This window comes from Chelmon rostratus, chromosome 15, assembly GCF_017976325.1.
Source record: "Chelmon rostratus isolate fCheRos1 chromosome 15, fCheRos1.pri, whole genome shotgun sequence".
In the NCBI taxonomy this organism is placed as follows: domain Eukaryota; kingdom Metazoa; phylum Chordata; class Actinopteri; order Chaetodontiformes; family Chaetodontidae; genus Chelmon; species Chelmon rostratus.
In genome coordinates this window covers 8,512,402-8,536,128 of record NC_055672.1, presented here as the reverse complement: position 1 = coordinate 8,536,128, position 23,727 = coordinate 8,512,402, and the positions used below count along the sequence as shown (strand labels likewise).

Here is a 23,727-nt window from a genome sequence, read left to right as displayed (position 1 = left end):
GTTTTTAGATATGTGTACTTTACTTAAGCATTTCCATTTTTTGCTACATATACTTTTATTCCAACACATTTTGGAAGAAAACAAAATACATTTTAATCCACTACATTTATTTAGTAACTTCAGTTGCTAGTTACGTTGTAGATTCACATTTCTTACAATACAAAATATAAATCACCAAATAAATTAGGATGTCTTATTGTAGATTAAGCTACCCAGCAGTATATAATCCAGTAAAATATATTATGATGAAATGAGTCATTCTGCATAATGAGTTCTTTTACTTTTGGTGCTTTAAGGATAGTTTGATGCCAATATTGAAGTAAGGTGTTGATTGCAAGACTTTTACTTGGAACAGAGTATTTTTACATTGTTGTACTGCTACTTTTGTTTTTTGGCAAACGTGGAAATATATGTTTATTGGTGAAATAATTAAATATTTCTTTATTTGATAACATTTTTTTAATGATAGCATTTTTTTAATGATAATTTCTGTATTGTGGTCCTTTATCAAATGCCCAGTTTATGGCAAAGGGACAGAGCTACCAATTTTATACTTTCATGCATATTTGGTTTTGACATGGTCATAAGAAAAGAAGAAAAAAACATTTTGCAATTATTAATATAATTGTTACACATGCAGCATTGGGGGCTGTAGGAACCCAAAAAATAAGCATGTTAAGCAAATTTTAAAACATATGAATGTGTAGCTGGTTGTGCTGAAATTGATTTTAACTGCTGTCTATATTTGACATATGCATTTGCATCACACTTTTAGAATATGAGCATATGTTCAGATGTGAAATCTGCAAAGAAACTAAGTGTGAATGTGGTGGAGTAAAAACAATATTGTCAGTACTTGAGTAAACTTACCTGTTGCTGAAACTTTCAAGTGTTGAACTGAATGTTATAAAATGTTGCACTGGACGAAATGTGAGGTACGTCATATGTCAACATAAAGTTGTTGTGAAGCTGGACTGCCAGCAGAGGGCAGCCTATATCTGTTTATGAGCACAGAGGAGTTTCAGAAACAGCAGTGAGGAAAAGAAAGTCTGAAATGCAGCGTGCTCGATGAGTCCACGGGGAGATGTAAGCTTCATTTACCTCCTCCGAACAGTTTGAAAAAGACAAGTGTGCCCAGATGTATGTTGCATGAGTTTTATGCATCACTGCTCCTCAGAGTTTAAAGTTCTTGTGTTACAGAGAGTCAGAACTCTTTTCATGCACTCCCACTGAAAATTGGATCAGGATGAAACTGCCAATAACACATTTATCCCACACTATTACTGTTGTGATATTTGCTGTAAATATCACTGACCTCGCATTTTGCCTCAGATGTGGCTTTTAAGACAAATTTATTATTATCTGAACAGCTGAAATTTCTGACTCACATTGTCACATTTAAGTCTCGGAGGGACCTTGACCATCACAGCCGCAGGTGAGTCCAAATATTGGTGGTGTACTCAATTGGTACCTTCAGTAACCCGAAAAAGGCTCCCAAACTTCTGACATACTACATGAAATAGCTTCTTGAAAACTCTGTCTCGATTCAGAGGCAGTGGTTCTCACTACACTCTGACCATCAGTGGTGTTCAGGCTGAAATGCTGGACATTTTGACTATCTGGGCGACCATGGTGGTGGAGTGTTGACACAATGATTCAGAGCCGTACAAAACCTCCTTCAGTTTGACTGCAGTGAAAACGGCCTGCTGCAGGTGCAGAGGGTTGGTGAAGAGACTGTGATGAGAATAACTGGTCCAGTGAACACAACACAAGAGTAATCAAGCAGAGCCACAATGAATCGAGATAAAACTGGAACAAACTCACAATCTCTCAAATACGGCTTTGAGTTAAATATGCAGAATTTAATCTCTTTTCAAGAAAAGAGTTGTTTTTAGAAAATATCCAATGAGAGCAACAAATGTTCAACAGAATGAACACTCATAGTTTTGCATTAAGCAGCATTAACAAAAAAATCTGCTGTAACAGCTACATTTGAAACATTCAAATTCATGTTGGCTTCAGTGTGTTGAGAGCAGAGAAATCATTTCCATAGAGAGGAGGCTTTGCATGGTCAGCTGATCCTCCAGTGAACTGAGAAGGTTTATAGTCCTGTGAGTTCAACACTGCAGGACTCAGATGTGTCAGTCAACACAGCAGAAAGCAGCAGCACCATGACTCTCATCACCATCCTCATCTGGACGCTGGCCTGCTGCTGCCTCAGAGGTCAGGATTACATTGAACATCACATCGGAGAATGAAATAAATCAATTCTTCTGCAGTGTGTTACTGATATAACAAACATGTGCAGTCTGCATCTTAATATGAGTCAGTTAATGTTCAGTGTTTTCTTTTTTCAGGATCTAGTGGTCAAGTCACTGTGACTCAACCTGCTGTAGTCACATCTTCTCTTGGATCCACAGTCACTCTGAGCTGTAAAACCAACCCAAAAGTTTATGTTTGGTCAGATGGAGGTAGTAGAGTACACTGGTATCAGCAGAAATCTGGACAGAGTCCTAAACTGTTCATCTACAATGGTAAACACATACAATCCAACAGTGGAGTTCCAGCTCGATTCAGTGGACGAGGAGACGGAGTAAACGCTGTGATGACCATCAGTGGAGTTCAGACTGAAGATGCAGCAGTTTATTACTGTCAGAGTGCACATGAAATAAACAGTGCTTGGGTGTTCACACAGTGATTTGTAGCTGTACAAAAACCTCCCTCAGTCAGACTGCAGAGACACTGAGCTGTTACAGCAGGAAGCGACTGCAGCTGCTGAAGAGGAAGAGACTCTGACACAGACCACTGAACACAGAGCTGACAGTCACCTCACCAAGCACAAACTACACACTCACATTTATAAATTCAATAAAAATATTGGTACAAATCAAATCACACCACATCTTGTTGTGGTCAGTCTTATTCTCAGGAAAAGACAAATGTTGCCTTAACACATGCATCAATCATGATTTTTGTGTCAGTGAAGATCAAGTTGAAATTACTGTGTCAGTGTTTTATCATGAAAAGAAAAACATATATCCTTTAGCTTTCTGTACTACTCTGTAATATAACATTCATGAACAACTTAAAAAGACAAATATTTATGTTTACATGATCAATCCAAAGCTTTTCACTCTCTACAGACGAGTATCAGTTGAAGTTATAAAACCTTGAATTTCTTGTTGCTCTTCATCAGATAAAAGACCAAACACTTGATGAAGTTATTGATCAGTTCAAGCTTTATTAGCACAAACATCAACCATCAACATGACAGTTATGAAGCACACTCACATCTCGCTGCTGAGCTACACACATTACTCTCTAAGTTGTTGCTGTCCAACACTTTACAGCAGTGCTGTTCTCTGTCACACAAAGCTTTAGTTTCCTCTACAAACATTAAAAGTCATATTGCTGAGAGCAGCAGGTGTGTTCCTCCCGCTCCCCCCACACACAGCTCCCGTCCTGGGCTTCAGCCAGCCCCTCTAGGCCTGACACTGGCTCCTGTGGAGGGACTGGGTCTGGCTGTGGTCCTGATGGAGGACCTTGCAGGAGTACAGCTCTCCTTCCATCCAGCGCTCCTGGCTCAGGCTCAGGGTGCTGCTGCTGCTGTAGCGTCCGCTCTTCTCCTCCTCTGAGCTGGTCAGGACCCCCTCCGTCACCTCCGTGCCGTCCACCTCCCAGCTCACCACGGCTCCCGGAGGAGAGTAGCCGCTCAGCAGGCAGGCCAGCGTGGCCGAGCCCCCGGAGAGCTGCTCGGAGGAGGGGGGAAGCAGAGAGACCGAGGGCCTGACCCTGGAGCCGGCTGGAGGGGAGAGCAGAGACACACAAGGAGCAGATTAACTCCCACTGTAGGACAGACAGCTGAACATGAGACACTGATGATACATGACAGAGGTCCACACTACTGTGGATGAGCTGTGTGCACGATCCTGTGACCAGACAGAGGAGAGGAGGTGACAAACGGGAGGAAACCAGGCTTCAACAAATCAAACTAAATGCTCACACTTGATCTCATTTTGACTCTTAAACTAATGAATCTTCTACTGAGGCACTCATCATAAATCACTAAGATCACACAATCACATGCAACATGACATGAGTGTAAATATGATCAAACATTTAGAATAATGATGATGATGAAATGAAATCTTCATGTCTAATTTCTAATGTGTGACAGTAAATAATTCATCCCTGCAATGATTTTCTTGTTGATAAAAATGTAATGTCTGTATCCAGTTAAAGACTTTGTCATCTGTCTGTTTCACTTCCTTTTCAGCACTTTAAACTAACGGACTGTGAACACAAACTACAGCTGGACTCGATGTTCATATAAACTCACTTATTTGTTTTATACACACATTTTAATTCATTTTAATAACTGTTTTAATGAAAAATTCAAGAAAGCTTATGTAATTATTATTAATCATTATTAATCAATTTAGCATTAAACTTTTCCTCAGGCTAATTCCAAAAACACATTTTGTTAAAGAAAAATGCAATTGAAAATAAATTATGACAAAATTTAAGTTCTTTGGCAAATATTAAACGTGAATATTATCAGTAAATACACATTTAATACACATTTGCACATTTAAAGACAAATTGCAATTTCAGCCAAGTTCGATAAATAACAATAAATATACACAACATTTGAAATTAATTGAAATACTTATCTTATTTCACATCATTAATTTTGATCTTTCATGTTGTAGAAATTATAAATCTGTGATACTTACAGTCAATGATGAGTTTGGTTCCTCCACCAAAAGTCCACCACAGTGATACAAACTCATGAAGTGGTCGTACAAAAACCTCCTGCACTGTGAACAAGCATCTATACACTGAAAAAACTCTCGAACAAAAATAAAATGATATTTTTCTGAATCTACAAAGATTTTCAAATGAGCTGGATTGAAATTATTGCATTAATGAAGGTTATTTCTTTCATTTTGCTTTAGTTTTCTACATCTGACAGAGAAACGATTACAGTCTCCTTGTAACAAAGTCATTTTTTTCAGTGTATTCTATCAGTTGATACTTGGTTCAATGAACATGATGCTTTTTAATGATAATAATTTATAAACTCATATTCAGAAGAAGTGAGATATGGTATTTATGTGCAGTGAACCCTGTCAGTAAATGAAAGGCAGACAAACACACATATCATACCAACCACAGTGGACACAAAGTTCTCCTTAAATCCTCAACTGCACTTCTAATGTAAATATTTCCTTGTGTTCCATTAAGATCATAGATGGTGTGAATCCAAACAGTATTTCTCCTGATTTTGTGTCCCACGTTGGCTTCAGTGTGTTGAGAGCAGAGAAATCATTTCCATAGAGAGGAGGCTTTGCATGGTCAGCTGATCCTCCAGTGAACTGAGAAGGTTTATAGTCCTGTGAGTTCAACACTGCAGGACTCAGATGTGTCAGTCAACACAGCAGAAAGCAGCAGCACCATGACTCTCATCACCATCCTCATCTGGACGCTGGCCTGCTGCTGCCTCAGAGGTCAGGATTATACTGAACATCACATCAGAGGATGAAATAAATCCATTCTTCTGCAGTGTGTTACTGATATAACAAACATGTGCAGTCTGCATCTCAATATGAGTCAATTAATGTTCAGTGTTTTTTCTCTTTTTTTTCAGGATCTAGTGGTCAAGTGACTGTGACTCAACCTGCTGTAGTCACATCTTCTCTTGGATCCACAGTCACTCTGAGCTGTACAACCAACCCAAAAGTTTATGTTTGGTCAGATGGAGATAGTAGAGTTTACTGGTATCAGCAGAAATCTGGAGAAGCTCCCAAGTTGGTCATCAAACTTGGTCAAAATCCAGCAACTGAGTTTTCATCTCGATTCAGTGGACGAGGAGACGGAGTGAATGCTGCTTTGACCATCAGTGGAGTTCAGACTGAAGATGCAGCAGTTTATTACTGTCAGAGTGCACATGAAATAAACAGTGCTGGTGTGTTCACACAGTGATTTGTAGCTGTACAAAAACCTCCCTCAGTCAGACTGCAGAGACACTGAGCTGTTACAGCAGGAAGCGACTGCAGCTGCTGAAGAGGAAGAGACTCTGACACAGACCACTGAACACAGAGCTGACAGTCACCTCACCAAGCACAAACTACACACTCACATTTATAAATTCAATAAAAATATTGGTACAAATCAAATCACACCACATCTTGTTCTGGTCAGTCTTATTCTCAGTAAAAGACAAATGTTGCCTCAACACATGCATCAATCATGATTTTTGTGTCAGTGAAGATCAAGTTGAAATTACTGTGTCAGTGTTTTATCATGAAAAGAAAAACATAGATCCTTTAGTTTTCTGTACTACTCTGTAACATCACATTCATGAACAACTTAAAAAGACAAATATTTCTATTTACATGATCACTCCAAAGCTTTTCACAGAGAGTATCAGTTGAAGTTATAAAACTTTGAATTTCTTGCTGCTCTTCATCAGATAAAAGACCAAACACTTGATGAAGTTATTGATCAGTTCAAGCTTTATTAGCACAAACATCAACCATCAACATGACAGTTATGAAGCACACTCACATCTCGCTGCTGAGCTACACACATTACTCTCTAAGTTGTTGCTGTCCAACACTTTACAGCAGTGCTGTTCTCTGTCACACAAAGCTTTAGTTTCCTCTACAAACATTAAAAGTCATATTGCTGAGAGCAGCAGGTGTGTTCCTCCTGCTCCACCCACACACAGCTCCCGTCCTGGGCTTCAGCCAGCCCCTCTAGGCCTGACACTGGCTCCTGTGGAGGGACTGGGTCTGGCTGTGGTCCTGATGGAGGACCTTGCAGGAGTACAGCTCTCCTTCCATCCAGCGCTCCTGGCTCAGGCTCAGGGTGCTGCTGCTGCTGTAGCGTCCGCTCTTCTCCTCCTCTGAGCTGGTCAGGACCCCCTCCGTCACCTCCGTGCCGTCCACCTCCCAGCTCACCACGGCTCCCGGAGGAGAGTAGCCGCTCAGCAGGCAGGCCAGCGTGGCCGAGCCCCCGGAGAGCTGCTGGGAGGAGGGGGGAAGCAGAGAGACCGAGGGCCTGACCCTGGAGCCGGCTGGAGGGGAGAGCAGAGACACACAAGGAGCACATTAACTCCCACTGTAGGACAGACAGCTGAACATGAGACACTGATGATACATGACACAGGTCCACACTACTGTGGATGAGCTGTGTGCACGATCCTGTGATCAGACAGAGGAGAGGAGGTGACAAACGGGAGGAAACCAGGCTTCAACAAATCAAACTAAATGCTCACACTTGATCTCATTTTGACTCTTAAACTAATGAATCTTCTACTGAGGCACTCATCATAAATCACTAAGAATCACACAATCACATGCAACATGACATGAGTGTAAATGTGATCAAACATTTACAATAATGATGATGATGAAATGAAATCTTCATGTCTAATTTCTAATGTGTGACAGTAAATAATTCATCCCTGCAATGATTTTCTTGTTGATAAAAATGTAATGTCTGTATCCAGTTAAAGACTTTGTCATCTGTCTGTTTCACTTCCTTTTCAGCACTTTAAACTAACGGACTGTGAACACAAAACAAACAAAATTTATCTTCTTTTGCAATATTTAACCATAATATTATCAATAATACAACATAATATTAATCTTTGCACAAATAAAGACAAATTACGATTTCAGCCAAGCTCGAAAAATAACAATAAATATTCACAACAATTTAACCACCATGTCTTATGTAATTAGCTTATTTTACATAATTAAATTTGATCTTTCATGTTGTAGAAATTATAAATCTGTGGTACTTACAGTCAATGATGAGTTTGGTTCCTCCACCAAAAGTCCACCACAGTGATACAAACTCATGAAGTGGTCGTACAAAAACCTCCTGCACTGTGAACAAGCATCTATACACTGAAAAAACTCTCTCACAAAAATAAAATTATATTTTTCTGAATCTACAAAGTTTTTCAAATGAGCTGGATTGAAATTATTGTATAAATGAAGATTATTTCTTTCATTTTGCTTTAGTTTTCTACATCTGACAGAGAAACAATTACAGTCTCCTTGTAACAAAGTCATTTTTTTCAGTGTTTTCTATCAGTTGATACTTGGTTCAATGAACATGATGCTTTTTTATGATAATAATTTATAAACTCATATTCAAAAGAAGTGAGATATGTTATTTATGTGCAGTCCTGTCAGTAAATGAAAGGCAGACAAACACACATATCATACCAACCACAGTGGACACAAAGTTCTCCGTAAATCCTCAACTGCACTTCTAATGTAAATATTTCCTTGTGTTCCATTAAGATCATAGATGGTGTGAATCCAAACAGTATTTCTCCTGATTTTGTGTCCCACGTTGGCTTCAGTGTGTTGAGAGAAAGAGAAATCATTTCCATAGAGAGGAGGCTTTGCATGGTCAGCTGATCCTCCAGTGAACTGAGAAGGTTTATAGTCCTGTGAGTTCAACACTGCAGGACTCAGATGTGTCAGTCAACACAGCAGAAAGCAGCAGCACCATGACTCTCATCACCATCCTCATCTGGACGCTGGCCTGCTGCTGTTTTACAGCTTCATTCACTCAGCAACATTTCAAACATGATGTGCTGCCTTTTCTCTCATTTCTTTCTGCTGATAAATGAATGATTTGTTTTTGTGTGCAGGATGCAGCGGTCAGGTGACTGTGACTCAGCCTCCAGTAGTGACACCGACTGCAGGATCCACTGTCACTCTCACCTGTAAAATAAACAAACCTGTTTACAGAGACAGTGAAGGAGATGACTGGATATTCTAGTATCAACAGAAATCTGGACAGCCTCCAAAGCTCCTAGTGAGATATGCCATATTGCTTCAGTCAGATACACCAGCTCGGTTTCGTGGCAGTGGAAGCAGCTCTGACTTCACTTTGACCATCAGTGGAGTTCAGACTGAAGATACAGCAGTTTATCACTGCCAGAGTGCACATCAAATAAACAGTGCTTGGGTGTTCACACAGTGATTTGTAGCTGTACAAAAACCTCCCTCAGTCAGACTGCAGAGACACTGAGCTGTTACAGCAAGAAGCGACTGCAGCTGCTGAAGAGGAAGAGACTCTGACACAGACCACTGAACACAGAGCTGACAGTCACCTCATTAAGCACAAACCTACAATGTACCTATTTAATTTTAATATTTTAACCATTTTCAGATTGGAGCTGGGACTTGTCTTTTTAATCTGCAATACTCACATCAATATATGGGCACATTATTTTATGCATTTCAGACCTATTTATGTCAATTCAGCAAAAAAAAAAAAAAAAGCCTCTTAAAAGCTGGAATGACATCTTGATGGATTTTTCTGGAGAACTGTTTTATGTTCAGTTCCACTGACCGTACAAATGAAGGTAGTGAAACTAATATTTGTATGTTACTTTCATTCTGAGGTCTTAAGTTTCACAAATGGAAGTCCCCCTTTTTCCCTTTAGAATAAAAACAAGTCAAGTACATATACTGCTGCACTTTTTTGCAGTACTCGAAGCTCCTTGAGTTTTTCTGTTTTCTGCTACAACCATGATTCCAAAAAAGTTGGACATTGTGAAAATGTAAATAAAAACAGAATGCAATAATTTACAATCAATCTGTGTTTGCCAGCAAACGTTTTGTAAAGTGTTCCTGCGTCCATGGCATGAAAGATGAAACGTTCCTCTGCTGATGAGCATCATGTGATGAGGCCAAAAGCTCTGGAACTAGCAGGTTAATATATTGTCTGTGTACTGTTTTCACTTGAGCAAGAGTCCCAACTTTTTTGGAATTGGGGTTTCTGTTCGTTTATTGCATTTTTGAGGTAAATATATTTTTAAGCGCAGGACCAGAACAGCCATTCAACACAAAAGAAACTACAACCACTCATCTGGACGCTGGCTTTAATTCACTCAGCAACATGCAGACATTCATGATCCTTGACCTCTAGCACCACCAGCAGGTTGACAGTTGTAGTTCTCAGTGAAATGTCTCAATAACTTATGGATGAGACTGCCGTGAAGTTTGGCTCAGATATCCGTGGTCCTCAGAAGATCTATTCTCCTGATTAGTGTGATCAGTGACTTCCTGTTGCACCACCTACAGGTCATATTTTAATGCATTCAGTGAAATATGTCAGCATTGTACTGATAGAAGGGCACAAGTTTTTACGGTATAAAGACTTTCAAGGTTACCAGATGCTGGTGACCCTGACTTCACCTCTAGCACTGCCATGAGGTTCTCATTTTGGGTTTTTAGTGACAATCAGGTCAATTACTTTCATCTTCCCCTCAGGATGAATTCCAATCTCTCTGCTGCTCCCTCAACTTGAATGCCACCATTGGATCAAAATCGTTTTCTTTCCAGTGCTTTGGTTTATGACCAGATAAGTTAAGATAAGGGCACTACAGCAGCATGTAATGGCAGTGGGCAGAAAATAGCAGAGATAGAGAACATGCGAAAAAAAAAAGCAATATACAAATACATACACAATACAAAAAGTAGACTATATATGTACATATTATACAAGCAAAATGAAATTTGACTATATAAAAGAAAAAATATGTAGAAAAATATATATAAAAAATATGTAAAAAATATGTATTGCCCCAATAGCTGTGAAAAAAAACAATGTATGCTGCCCTCAGATTAAAAATTATAATAGTGTTAATACTATTGTACAGAAGAATAAAATACATAAAACAGTAAAAGATATGCAATATTGCACAAAATGTAAAGGAAATATGTAATATTGCACAAACTGTATGAGCGTACCTGCAAAACTAATGACATTCCCATCAGCCTTAACTGTACTTATTAGAAAATGCTAGTTTGCGAATGTTAGCGTGTTCTTAACATCAGCATATTAGCATTGTAACTGTGAGCATGTTAGCATGCCTCATGCTATTAAACCTGCAGCTACTGATCTGTTTGTCCACTTGGGTGCAGCAGAGATGAGCTGCAAACACAACCCTGTCCTATCATCACCTTTTAAGTTACTGTAGAGGTCAGAGAGCAGCCTCGTGATTCATTTGATTTCTGTGTCCAGCTGATGAATGTAAATCCAATTTTCACAATCTTTTAGCTACTTTGTTACAAAAATATCTATTATAGCTGCTTTAAAGCATGTGTACGAGAGTATGGGACTCGAAAGTTGGCCCGTTTTTGTTTTGACAAAACAAACGCAGCGTTGGTGACAGAGGTTGAAGTTGCAGCTCAGGTATTGCAGAACTTACTTACAGTTACAGAATTAATGTTTAGCAGGAAAATATGCAAAGAAACAGAGACAAATGATTCTCAGTGTGTGTGTGTGTGTGTGTGTGTGTGTGTGTGTGTGTGTGTGTGTGTGGTTGTGTGTGTTCCTTTGGCGCCATTTGTGGCTCTTGCTGTGTGCATTGTTCAAGACGAGGATTAAATGTTATTGGATTGGTTACAGGTGACGTACACAGACATTGTCGGACGGTCAGTTTGGATCTGTTCCCAGGTCAGCATGGATGCTGTTACATCACAGAACGTACGTCGACAGCAGAATTAACAAGACATGCAAACAACACGCGAGGAAAACTGGAGCGGCATGCCATGGTTTCTGCTCTATAGGTCCTGTAGCTGAACTGTTTTTAAAGAACCTTCATATTTTTCTTTCAATTATTTCTCCAAAGTCATACATAAATAAATCACATCTTCTAGAGGTTTAAATCTGCTGAAATTAGAGCAAAAACATAATATAAACATACAGCATAGACCATCTTAACGTGGCAGTGATCATTTGTCTCATCTAGAGCAGAATGCAAACATATTCTCCTCAAGACGGTGCAGGGTTTAAATACACTTCAGTTTCACTGAGGCACTTCACAAGGCATTATTTACAATTTAAAATGTCAAGTCATGACGTTAAGGCCTCTCAGTGCACGCCCTGACCCCTGTGCAGCCCAACGTCATAGTAAGATCAAGCGTCATGTCCTGAACGCAGAGGGCTGACGCTGGTGTCTCACCTTTGGCCTCTGCACTCTGATAATCCTGCCCGTCCAGTGCAACTCCTTCATTTATCAGTCATTTATTTCACTTACCTAATCAGTAAAACAAGGCAAGGCAAATGTATTTATATAGCACATTTCATGCACAAAAGCAACCCAAAGTGCTTTACAGAGCACATGGGCAAAAGAAACAAATGATCAATGCAAGCAAGCAGAAACAAATAAAAACAATAATGCTTAGAAAAATTAAAAAAAATTTAAAAAAGCAAATAGGCAAAAGCACGCAGAGTAAAAAAAATACAAAAGAGATAAAACAAACAATCTAAAGCAGACAGAATAAAAACAATAAAACAAACTAACAAATACATTTGCTTTAAAAGACAATGAATTAAAAGCAATGGTTCACATCTAGGTCTTAGCTCTTCTGGCAATTTGTTCCACATTTGAGCAGCATAAAAGCTAATTAGTGGTCACTAATACAGTAACGTTCTGAGTCACACAGCTTTTATCTTGTTGTCACTTGTGAGTAAATGTTGTCCAAATAGTTAATTAACCTAAAACGTGATGGATTGGAGGATGCAGAGCAAACATGTTGGTAAAAGTTGGTGTTGCTACGTATGACCTTCTTCACATGCGAGCTGAGAGCAAGTCCCAGAGGTTAAGGTTCACACAGCTGTTTTATGAATGGAATGACTTGTAATAACTCATAATGAGCTATAAATGGAGGAGCTAATCAGCCATGAAGTCTTGTCCTTAGCCTCTTTAATAAAGCCTAAGTGGTTGCGACGAAGCCTCTGTTAGTATGGGATAGGGATAATCCTTTTAGGCAATGCTTTACCTGGAATCAGTCAACACTTCCTCTCTCAGACTGGAGGAGCACCTCAGTGTGAGACAGGAACCACATTTGATCAGTTCCACCGGCTGTCCTCTGCCTCGGATCTTGTGGGAAACCGACTGATCGGCCGAGCTCACCGGGATATTCGGATATCTGTTGTCGCTCTGGGGGGAGGGGGGGGCCTGCTGGGATACGGACGAGCCTGAATCATGATTGAGTGCTTGGAGAAGGTGTTGAAGAGTATGGTGTCTGTGAAAGTCAGGGCGTATGTGAAGGACTACTGCAAGAGGAACGGCCTGCTGACACTGTCCGTCATTGCTGTGGTGACGGGGTGTGTGCTCGGATTTCTCCTCCGGTCGCTCAATCTGTCCACACAGGTATGGATGAAAGGATGGATTAGGATGGATGGATGGATGGATGGATGGACGACAGTATGTCATAGTGATTGTAGATGCAGATAGAAGCAGAAAATCAGGCATAACAGGGGACTAAAGGTGTCAGAGAAAGTGCAGAAATAGCTAAAGTGGCTATAATTTTATTTATTTATTTGTTAAAATTGGACTACCTGGGTACTGGAAAGAAGGTCTCCCTCACTGTGATGAACCCACAGAGAGTAATGACCAAACTCTGCAGTTCACCTCAGCTTTACAGAGTTTGATAGCAACTCATTGTCTTGGTTTTTATAGTCTGCAAGTTTATTGCTTTGGTTCACTTTCACTCTTATAGCATCATTTTCAGCCGCAGCATCTCTAAAACCTCACTGCAGACCTACACTACCTGCTCAGCACCCACCTGCGGACAAAGTTAGAGTCCGGCTGGTGTACATAGTGAAGGACTTAGCACCTAAACAGCCAAGTATTTACCTCAGGCATTGGTGGAGAGCAAAAAAGAGATAAAAGAGAGAATTTTAGGATCATATCCACCAGCTGTCCAGAAAATGGACTGAAAATAAATGATAATGATAATAAAATAAATGTTGATCTGTTAATGCTGGATGTGTAAACAGGCAATTATGTGCTAACAAATGAACCATACTAGTTAAAAACATGACAATCAGTTATTACAGGTTTAAAGGGTATATGCTATTTCTATGATAAAAGTCTTTGAAATGTGTTTTGTAGTCATCTCACGAGCAGTTTCTCTAGTCAGCGTTCTTCTGCAGGCCTCAGCAAATTACTTCAAAATGATTGAATGTCACCTTAACGGCTGCATGTTCTGACATTTCACTGCAGTGATGTAAGACGCTCTAAATGGGCCAAGTAGCTTATGCATTTTGGCCGACACTGAATCAGTGATCACTGTCCACTGTGCTCAGCAGTGTAGCCGTGTGTGCTGGCAGCAGCCTATAAAGCAAACAGCATCATCGTCTGCAAAGAAAGAATCTATGTAACGCAAACAGCGAACAAAGAGACGCATTCACAGCTGTCGTGACTTTGCTAAGCAGACGTTTCACCTGCCGGGTGGAAATCTAGACAACAGTGTCTTTAATGTATTAATTTTGATATTAAGAAATTAGATACGTGCGATTTCTAAAATACTAATACTTTGACATGGATCTCCCTAATCTGATCTTAAACAACTTTCATGTGCAATTACACTACTTGTACAAAATGAAAGCAGTTATATTCAGTTCACACTTAAATTGACACAAGTAAATTCAGATTCAAGACAATTAGATTTTGGTATGAAAGGGCAATTTTAAGGTCAAGAAAAACATAAGCCTGTAACTGAGCAACTGAGCTCAATGAAAAGTCTAAAAAAAAGTAATTTTAAAGAGCATTGTGTTTGATTTCAGTTTAAGCAAAACTAATTTGGTCCTTATTGACCACTTCATACTATCAGCAGCAATGTGCATCCTTTCCAAGTGCTGAATCAAAAAAAAAAACTTTTAAAGGGAGCATTTTACAGTATTGCAAGTCCTTGGGAGCCATAAATCATAACATCAGCAGTACGAAATTAATATAATTCACATGAGATTTATTTAGCTAACTAATTTAGCTAGTTGTTCTGCACACACCACTGTACTACAGTAGAATTTCACCAGCTGTGAGATGTCATTTGGTCTTAGCCATATAAAAGGGCAGCCATTTATGGAAACAAGGTTTGCTTCAGGTGTTTGTTTCTCACACAGGCTAAGATCTACTTCTCCTTCCCTGGAGAACTGCTGATGAGGATGTTAAAGATGTTGATTCTGCCGCTCATCACCTCCAGGTAAGAAAAGCCCTCACCTGTGTTGTCACTCTGCTAATGTAGTACCAACCACAGAAAACTTCCCATACATAACCTATTTTTAACTATTTTTCTGGATATAAAGTTTTTACTTGCACCTCTTAATGGAAACCCTCATCAGAGCTGGATATTCACCTTGAATACAGATTTCAACATGAGAAATCCACAATGTTAAAACTTCAACATCTACGTCTAAAAGTTGAACACTGACAGATCTACAACAATAAAACCATTAAATTAAGAATATTATTATTATAAACACCTGCAAGTGTCCAGTGTTTTATCGCAGTAGTTTTTATCTTTTTTCTGTTGATCAACAAATAGATTTATCAGTTCATTGTTTTTGAACTAGTAAAGTTACATAGAAGCTAAATTATACAACTTTTTAGTTAATTGTTTTGAAGAGGTAAGTTAATGGGACACCTGTTTTCCCATTCAGTCTTATGTCCGGCCTGTCAGCCATGGACACGAGGGCAAGCGGTCGACTGGGAGTCCTGACCATCACCTACTACCTGTGGACGACCTTCATTGCTGTCATCGTCGGCATCGTGCTGGTGCTCATCATCCACCCGGGGACAGGCTCGGAGAAAGACGGCCACCATGCAAGTTCAGGGCCTGTCATGACCTCCGCTGATGCTCTGCTGGACCTCATCAGGTTAATATCGACAGGCAAATAATATCAGACAAGTAATATCACACTTTGACAAAAAGAGCATAGAGACAGGAACGTCAGCATTCAAGCATTTACCCTACTCAGGTGCCCATGAGCAAGAATGCTGGGACTCTACCAGCTCTACCTGCTGCTTTGTGTCTGACCTCTGATACACTTAAATATAATTCCTCCTTCCATCAGTTTACAGCCCTGCTAGTGGACTGAAGCACAGCAGCGCTTTGAGCTAAATGCTAATATCATGCTAACATGCTTAATGGGGTCACCAAAGTCATGCACTGCAGAGACATCTTAGATGAAATATCTTAAATCAAGGCAATTCGTGCATGTTTTTAAGATAAGATCTATCTTCTTACCTCACACCTTTCATGTTGCAGCATTTCACTTGTTTCAAGCTTTTTGTCCATAATTATCTTAAGATACTGTAACTCCATACTGAGATTTTCTTACTGCTTCTGAGTAACCGAATCCTTAAAAGTAGAATTTCTAGAGTTATAAAGCTGTTTGATCAACACTGACAAGTACAAAACTGCTTTGTCAAAGTCAGAATATTTTGTTTTTCTAAGTCTGGCTGCACTACTTTAAAGATAGCTGTGGGTTCTTTGAGACAGATGTTTTTACTTGCTTTAAAAATCCTGGTGAGTGAAGTTTTCCTGTTGTGTTGGCACATAACGTTGCCTATTTTAAGTAATATTTTTTGTTGTTTGAAAATTCTGAGAATGTCTACATGAAGGTTGGTGCCAATCCATCCAGCAGATGTTGAGCTATATCACTGGATAAGAAACATTTAACCAGCTGGTGCCACTAGGTGAAAACTCAAGCGATCAAAGTCATTAAAGTTCATCCTCTGGGCACCATGAATATTTGTTCCAAATTTCATAGCAATCCATTTAACAGTTCTTGACATAGTGGCGGACCCACAGACTGACACCCGTAGGCGCTAGCATTTCTAAGTATAATAAAGATAATCTCCTCTCTCAGTCAGCTTGGTTAAGATGTTCCTCCTCTTAGGACCATAAAGTACTATACAGCATTTCATCAAAGTTATCAACCAAATCAAACTTTCCTGATAAACAGGTTTTCTTCTTTTTTGCTTGTTCCTGAGCAGACATCCCATCAGAAACAGTAGAAAGACAAAGATGCGTTCTATTCCCACCTACACTTCCGTAAAATGGACAAAATCCCCCTCCTGCAATGGGCTTTTCAGGAGATCCCAGATTTTCCACTTTGCTATCTTATTAGTATTGTTTGTCAGGACCGGGATTTGCTGAATTATACTGTTAAACACCTTCAAAAAAACAGTACAGACCACTTAAATCCAGCACAAATCCACTTCAGACTTTGTGACCTCCATTGTGCTTCCCCAGGAAGAGGAAGCTCCCTAATCTCAAAATCTCAAGGCATCAGTTTGATCCGGTGAGATGGAATAATAGCTTTCACCATGAAATTCTCAGCGAATAGCTTCTTGAAAATTTGGTTTCTTCTAAAATTCAGCCAACTCCAAGGATTTTTTCCAGCAGGGGAAGCATCAAATTAAGAAGAAGGAAATAATGTGCTTGTAAGATTGTCGTCGTGCCTCTTCTTCGCAGCAGTTAGGCTAAGAATAGGGAGACACTTAATTGTGATCTGTTAAGCCTGCACTTTCTCAGAAGGTCCTTGTGCAGAGTTGTGCTGTGTGAGGTGGAGCCTGCAGTCTGGGGTGTGTGCTCAGGCTTACTGCAGGGCCATTCATGCCAGAGATCCACTAATACCTTCTCCTGAAACCCTTATTTTAGTGAGCTGTGGCTGCTGTGCTACTGTAAGCCAAAGGCCAGGTGTACATTTCAGTCCTCTTACGTGTTTGACGAGCTTTCTGCCTGGGTTTAGTGTCACTGACGTATGCCGTATAAATACTGTCCCAGCGCACGATGCTGGCCGTGCCCATTCACCATCCACCTTGTGAAGGTCTTTCATACCTTGGTGTTTATTTTGTTGCTATTCTTGTGTAAAATATTATGTATTCAGATAATTTCCTTTAGTAAAAGTAGCATTTCCACATAATAGAAACTCAATTTCAAGTAAAGGTCTGTTTTTACTTAAGTAAAGATATTACCAGCAAAATGCACTTGAAGCATCAAAAGTAGAAGTAGTCAATGCAGAAACATTCGCTTTGTGAGGGTTGCACTATTGTATTATTCAATTATAACACTGATGCATAAACATTTAAGTAGCATTTTAGTTGCTGCTCACAGCAGAAATATAATTTAGCTCCTATGTTATATACAATGTAAAATCTTAATGCGTTAAGTAATGAGTTGCTGCAATGGTCAAATGAATGTCGTGAGGTAAGAATTCCCTTTAAAATGAAGTAGAGTGGAAGCAAAATGCTGTGAAATAGAAATAATGGAGCAAAAGTTGAATTGTGTATTTCACTACAGCATGCTCTAATAAATGTGTCTGCATATTGTCTTTTATAGGAACATGATCCCATCAAATCTAATTGAAGCAACTTTTCAGCAGGTGAGTGGACAAACAGAGGAAACTCAGAGCTTTTGTGCAGAAATGTTCATCCAGTCCGTGCTAAACAGCCCTCTGTGGCTCTCTTTTGTCCCTCTCCAGTACCGAACGGACCTGGTTCCTATCGTGCAGAGCGCTGATGTCAAAGAGTCTCAGGCAAACTATGTGTATGTCATGCCCGACTACCACAACCCTCAGCTGGGCCACCCGGTCTTCCTGGAGATCACCCCTGCTCCTGACATCAAGTATAAAATCGTCCCCAGTACCAGCAAGGGCATGAACGTACTGGGGATTGTCATCTTCTCGGCCACCATGGGTGAGATAATCATCATTAGACCACAGAAAACGTGTCAAAATCTGTATTTTGTTAAGATAAGCATTGTGGTACTACCTTCTAACAACTCTATAAGTCATTATTACATTCATTCCATTATAAGCCTTTCCAATTTGGGGGTTGCCAGGTTGTTTCAATGGAGGTTTTGGAAATAACAAGTTAATTATTCTATTAAAAAGTGATTATGAAGTTTTATCAGGAGCATATAATTAACGTTTCAAAAGTAAATATTCCGATTCAGGAAAATGTTATTGATCCCCACAGGGAAATTGCTGTGTTGCCGTACAAACTGCTCAACACAGAGAAAGAAGGATGAAAATACTACAGTGTTACAAACTACCATAAAGATTTCATAGTACCATGGTACTAATAACAACAGTAAAAATATGCAAATGTGTATGTGCCAATGGTAAATGCAAATGGTAAGTAAACTAACAATAATGTAAGAGTAAAGAGAGAAAGTGCACAATAAAGTATATTAAAAAAAACTGATAGCAGTAATTCAAAGTAAGAGTTCTGCTTTGTCAGGAGGTTTAGGACTCAAATACTGATTCTGCAGAAAAATGGCCCCTGCAGCTGATATGAGAACATGACAATATGACATGAGTTTCCGATGCACCAGAGCGTAAGCAGCATTTTGCTGGTTTAGCTGTTCAAGTTTAAACCAAACTCTTCATCTGGAAAGCAAATAATGACTACAGCTCTCAAATAAATCTAGCGGAATAGAAAGTACAATACTTCTTACTCAAGTGTAATGGAGAATAGGAAATGGAATTACTCAAGTAAAGTAAAAGCATCTCAAAACTGTTCTTTCCACCACTGGTGATGACTTACTGACGTTAATTCTGACACGATAACCAGCCAAAGGGACTTTACAACACCTGGCAAAAGTTGTTATGTCTGATCATGGCTTATAGATGATCTATAAAGCATTAATAAATGATTTATTAACCATTAATTAAGTAATTAGTTGCAGCTTAAACACCCTTTACACGGGGTGAGTGCACAAACGCATGTGAACGTACTGTCTGTTCTCAGGTCTGCTGCTGGGGAAGATGGGAGAGCGTGGAGCTCCCCTGGTCAACGTGTGCCAGTGCATCAACGAGTGTGTCATGAAGATCATTAACGCTGCCATGTGGTAAGACTGCATCACACACACACACACACACACACACACACACACACACACTTTCAACAACAGACTATTGTGTCACGCAAACACAATCCGAAAAAAAGACAGACTACACACAGTGCAGAGCCAGAGAAGATCTGAAAATAAATCTCAGGGAGTCACTGGTGGCGTTTGTCCTTACTGCTTCCTGCAGGAGCTGATCAGTCGACTCTTGGATTATGCCCAAGATCCAAGTGAATGGACCAGCGAGGCACTTTCATTCATGAGATTGGCGCCGAATTATCACAAATGCAAATACAATCGGCCGGGACAGTGGACGCTCGAGTAAACGTGGCGTTTGCACACATTGCACCCATGTGTGATTTTTGAACATCTGATTGCAAAGGGTATTAATCTGCTGCTGTAACAGCCTCCTCTCGTCTGGAGCCCGGCTGAGGGGATTTGCTCACATTCGGCCACAAGAGCATTAGCGAGGTCGGGCACCGATGCTGGGCCCAGATAAGGCTCACAGTCTGCAATTAATCCCATAGGTGTTGAGGCCGAGGTCAGGCAAGTCAAGTTCTTCCCCACCGAATATAGAAAACCTTTGTGGCTTTGTGCACAGGGGCACTGCCAACGTAAAACAGGAGATGGCCTTCAAATATTCAAAGGTTTTTTTTTGTTACAAACTCAAAAAATTGTGTGTATGAAAACACAGGGTGTCATATTGTTGAAAATGTATATCATTGTGTGCTGCATTAACATTCATCTTAATGGCGCCGCCATTGAAAACAGCGGCAGACCTTTGATCCGTCATTGTGATCTCCTTCCCTCCACGCAGGTACTTCCCCTTCGGCATCGTTTTCCTCGTGGCAGGGAAGATCCTGGACATGCACGACCCGGCCCACCTGGGAGAGAAGCTGGGCATGTACTTCATCACGGTGCTGTCCGGTTTGTTTGTACACGGCCTCATCCTGCTGCCCCTCTTCTTCTTCTTCTTCACTCGCAAAAATCCCTTCCCTTATATCAGAGGGCTGCTGCAGGCCCTTGTCATCGCGCTGGCCACGTCATCCAGGTAAGAGGAGACCAGCCAGGCGGATATCTCTGTTTCAATCCTAGATCTGATTGGTCATCTTTAGAATGAAGCCCACTGGGTACCCGGGCCTGACTCCTTCCTCCTGTCCTCTTCCTCTGCAGCTCAGCCACGTTGCCAATCACCATGAAGTGTCTCCTGGAGAACTGCGGAGTGGACAGGCAGATCGCTCGCTTCGTGCTGCCAGTGGGAGCCACCATCAACATGGATGGCACAGCCCTGTACGAGGCGGTGGCGGCCATCTTTATCGCTCAGGTCAATGAGTATGACTTGGACTTCGGGCAGCTCGTCACTATCAGGTGAGAATAAACACTGAGTTCGTCATCCTCACGTCTCTGTCAAGAAACAATGTGTTTAAATCTCATAACATCCTGTCTCTTGTCTCATCAGCATAACGGCGACGGCAGCCAGCATCGGGGCAGCTGGGATACCTCAAGCGGGCCTGGTTACCATGGTGATTGTCCTGACCTCTGTGGGGTTACCGCCTGCTGACATCTCACTGATTGTGGCCATCGATTGGGTCCTGTGAGTCCTGCAGATGTGATCATACCATAGAGCATCCCTTGATGTTACAGGAGCTGCTGGGGCAACGCTTAAATGATCTTTTCCGTCTCATTCTCAGTGATCGGTTCCGGACGATGATCAATGTTCTCGGTGATGCCTTCGCTGCTGGGATTATGGCTCATTTGTGCAAGAAGGACTTTGAGAGAGCGCCCACTCCTGCTGCAAGTACTGCTGCTGCCAGTAACGGAGGTGGCCCCCAAAGGGTAGGGAGGATGACTTTTATTTGTTCAGGTCAAAGTGCACATGCATTTGAGGATTTAGGTGACTGAAAGTCATTGTGAATGTCATTAATTTTGCAGCTACTTGGTCATGTACTGAAATTTAGACCTGGTAGCATTACTGGTGGTAATTCTACACAGATGAGGGATTTTAGTGTGCACTGAGTAAAAAAGATGTTGAGTTGAAGAAGGGCTAAGGAGGCCGAAAAACATAAGCAAAATACAGTCTATGTATATAACTGAACTACGACAGACTCAAAGCAGGCTGCCAGCAGCAACTCTCCCACAGTCAGTGCTTAAGTGGCTTTATATACCTTTCCTGGCTCCACTCTAATTGGACTTAACCTATGAATGGGGTAAACCAGAGAGGGAAATCCCCACTGAAACCTGATCCTGACAGGCACAAAGCAAACATTTAAAAGCCAGCAGTATTTAATGGTGAGCACGTCAGCAGCAGTGTTCCTCAGCTCCAGCCCAGATTGCTGACGACCACAATGACACTCACAGAAAAAGAGAAAATGACTATTACAAAAAATCATATAAAACGTGAGCAGCGTTAACACACAGTGCACAGACAAGCATATAAAACTGGTGAAGGAAAACCTCAATTTGTCTCTATTGATTCAATTCATCAGATTCTTTAGTTAAAACTCTGGTGCACGGACATACATGACTTCGCCTTTATCCGGCCGAGTCACTCCGGAGGGCAGAAACACAAATGCAGATATCTCTTGACTGAAACAAGTGACTGAAATAAGTCGTGGCTCTGGAAAAATAGAAAAAAGTAACTTTTTGTTCTGACATTTCAATACATTTTGGCAAGTTTAGTTAACATTTGTGCAACCATGCATCACTACTATACACATTTCACTGTTGCACATTGCACTGTTATAACCTCTGTACTTGTTTGTCATCTGATTTAAAGAGAAAAGAATAAAACCCCACAGTGACTCATGTGAAACAATGTTCATATGTCAAAACTGCGATTAGGATGAAATAGAAAATACTGCTAATTATAGACGACTTTACCTTGCAATTGCAGAGAAGCCGAACCTCTGAGAATAACTGTGCTGTTCTCCCCTGCAGAGAGACACGGTAATCTCCTTTGGTAATCAAAGCGTGGCGTTGTCTGACGCACCTCTCATCGCACACCGCTGCGATTACGTGTTTGAGGTGGACGGAGACAACGTGCTGGAGAGACCTGTGGCCTGCTACAACCTCTGCCAAGTGTGAGACACCTCTACGAGACGGACAGCGAGGGAAACTGCCTTCTACAGCACATGGATTCACCTCACGGGACCAGAGGGCGCAGCCGCTGCATCGAATCCGGTTGGATTACAATCCCGCGAATGATCGCATATGTTGTGGTGTCAGGGTTCAGTGGCTAAAATGGATTTTGCCTGTGCCATGTTGAAAACAAAAAAACCTTCAAGGTGTACTGTGTGTCTCCATTCAGTTTCGACAGAGGTCGCGAGGAAATGCACAGTTTCACATGGAATCACATGTAATCGATGATGTGTTGCACTGACGCGCAGTAGACGGGTTAGTGTTCGTCAGCCAGCGGTGACAGATTCACAGTAGGGCTGTTGTGATCATGTTTAAATGCAGGTTTAGACTCAGTCGAGGTTTTGCGTTGCCTTAACATGATCTCAGTTTTGACAAATCTGAGAACTTGAAAGACTTGAAAGTAAAAGTAAACTGACAGACGAGGAGCAAATTCACTTTGTTCAAGTGAACCTTTATCGATGTTAGACAATGCATGTATGGATAGATATTGAAACATTAACATATTTACATTATGCTAATTAGATTATGTGTTTTTATACCTATGCTTTTCTTTATTTTCTAATAAAAACCTGCTGAATTTAAAGCCGTGTTTTATTTTAGAGGTGAAAAGCTTTTCTTTTTTTTACCTTTTGCAATGTTTAACCCTGTTTGAATGTTTGTAATGTTTCATGATGACACTGATGAAGGCCACAAGTCAAATGCATTGGCCTGACAATAAAGTTGTTCTACTGGAGTTTTGACTATGTGCTCACTCAGTGTTGATGGTGGTGTAGTGCAGTAAATGTATATGCAGACATGTCTCCCCCATCTGGCCTCAGAAGGTAAAAACTGGGCCTACACCATGTGACCAGCTGAGGGCCAGGTGACATGACAGGATGCATCTTCCATCTTCCTGCAACCACAA

General features: G+C 40.7%; 1 protein-coding gene and 2 gene segments (V, D, J or C); 2 read left to right on the top strand and 1 right to left on the bottom strand.

Annotated features, from left to right (window-relative positions):
* The first annotated feature begins 2,167 nt into the window (after positions 1–2,167).
* LOC121618830 overlaps positions 2,168–23,727 on the top strand; it is a 67,744-nt gene continuing 46,184 nt past the window's right edge. Inside the window, 2 exon segments of the V gene segment in view lie at positions 2,168–2,223; positions 2,358–2,685. Of these exon segments, the coding sequence occupies positions 2,172–2,223; positions 2,358–2,685 (380 nt within the window).
* LOC121618831 overlaps positions 3,219–23,727 on the bottom strand; it is a 57,237-nt gene continuing 36,728 nt past the window's right edge. The window contains 2 exon segments of the V gene segment in view: positions 3,219–3,802; positions 7,815–7,852. Coding sequence covers positions 3,483–3,802; positions 7,815–7,852 — 358 coding nt within the window.
* Positions 13,031–22,769, top strand: slc1a8b (solute carrier family 1 member 8b). The gene is made up of 11 exons (XM_041954458.1): positions 13,031–13,198; positions 14,953–15,032; positions 15,490–15,705; positions 18,177–18,219; positions 18,319–18,532; positions 19,589–19,688; positions 20,503–20,736; positions 20,859–21,053; positions 21,145–21,279; positions 21,377–21,521; positions 22,623–22,769. Exons 1-11 carry the CDS (start codon positions 13,031–13,033, stop codon positions 22,767–22,769), a joined length of 1,677 nt encoding a protein of 558 aa, XP_041810392.1.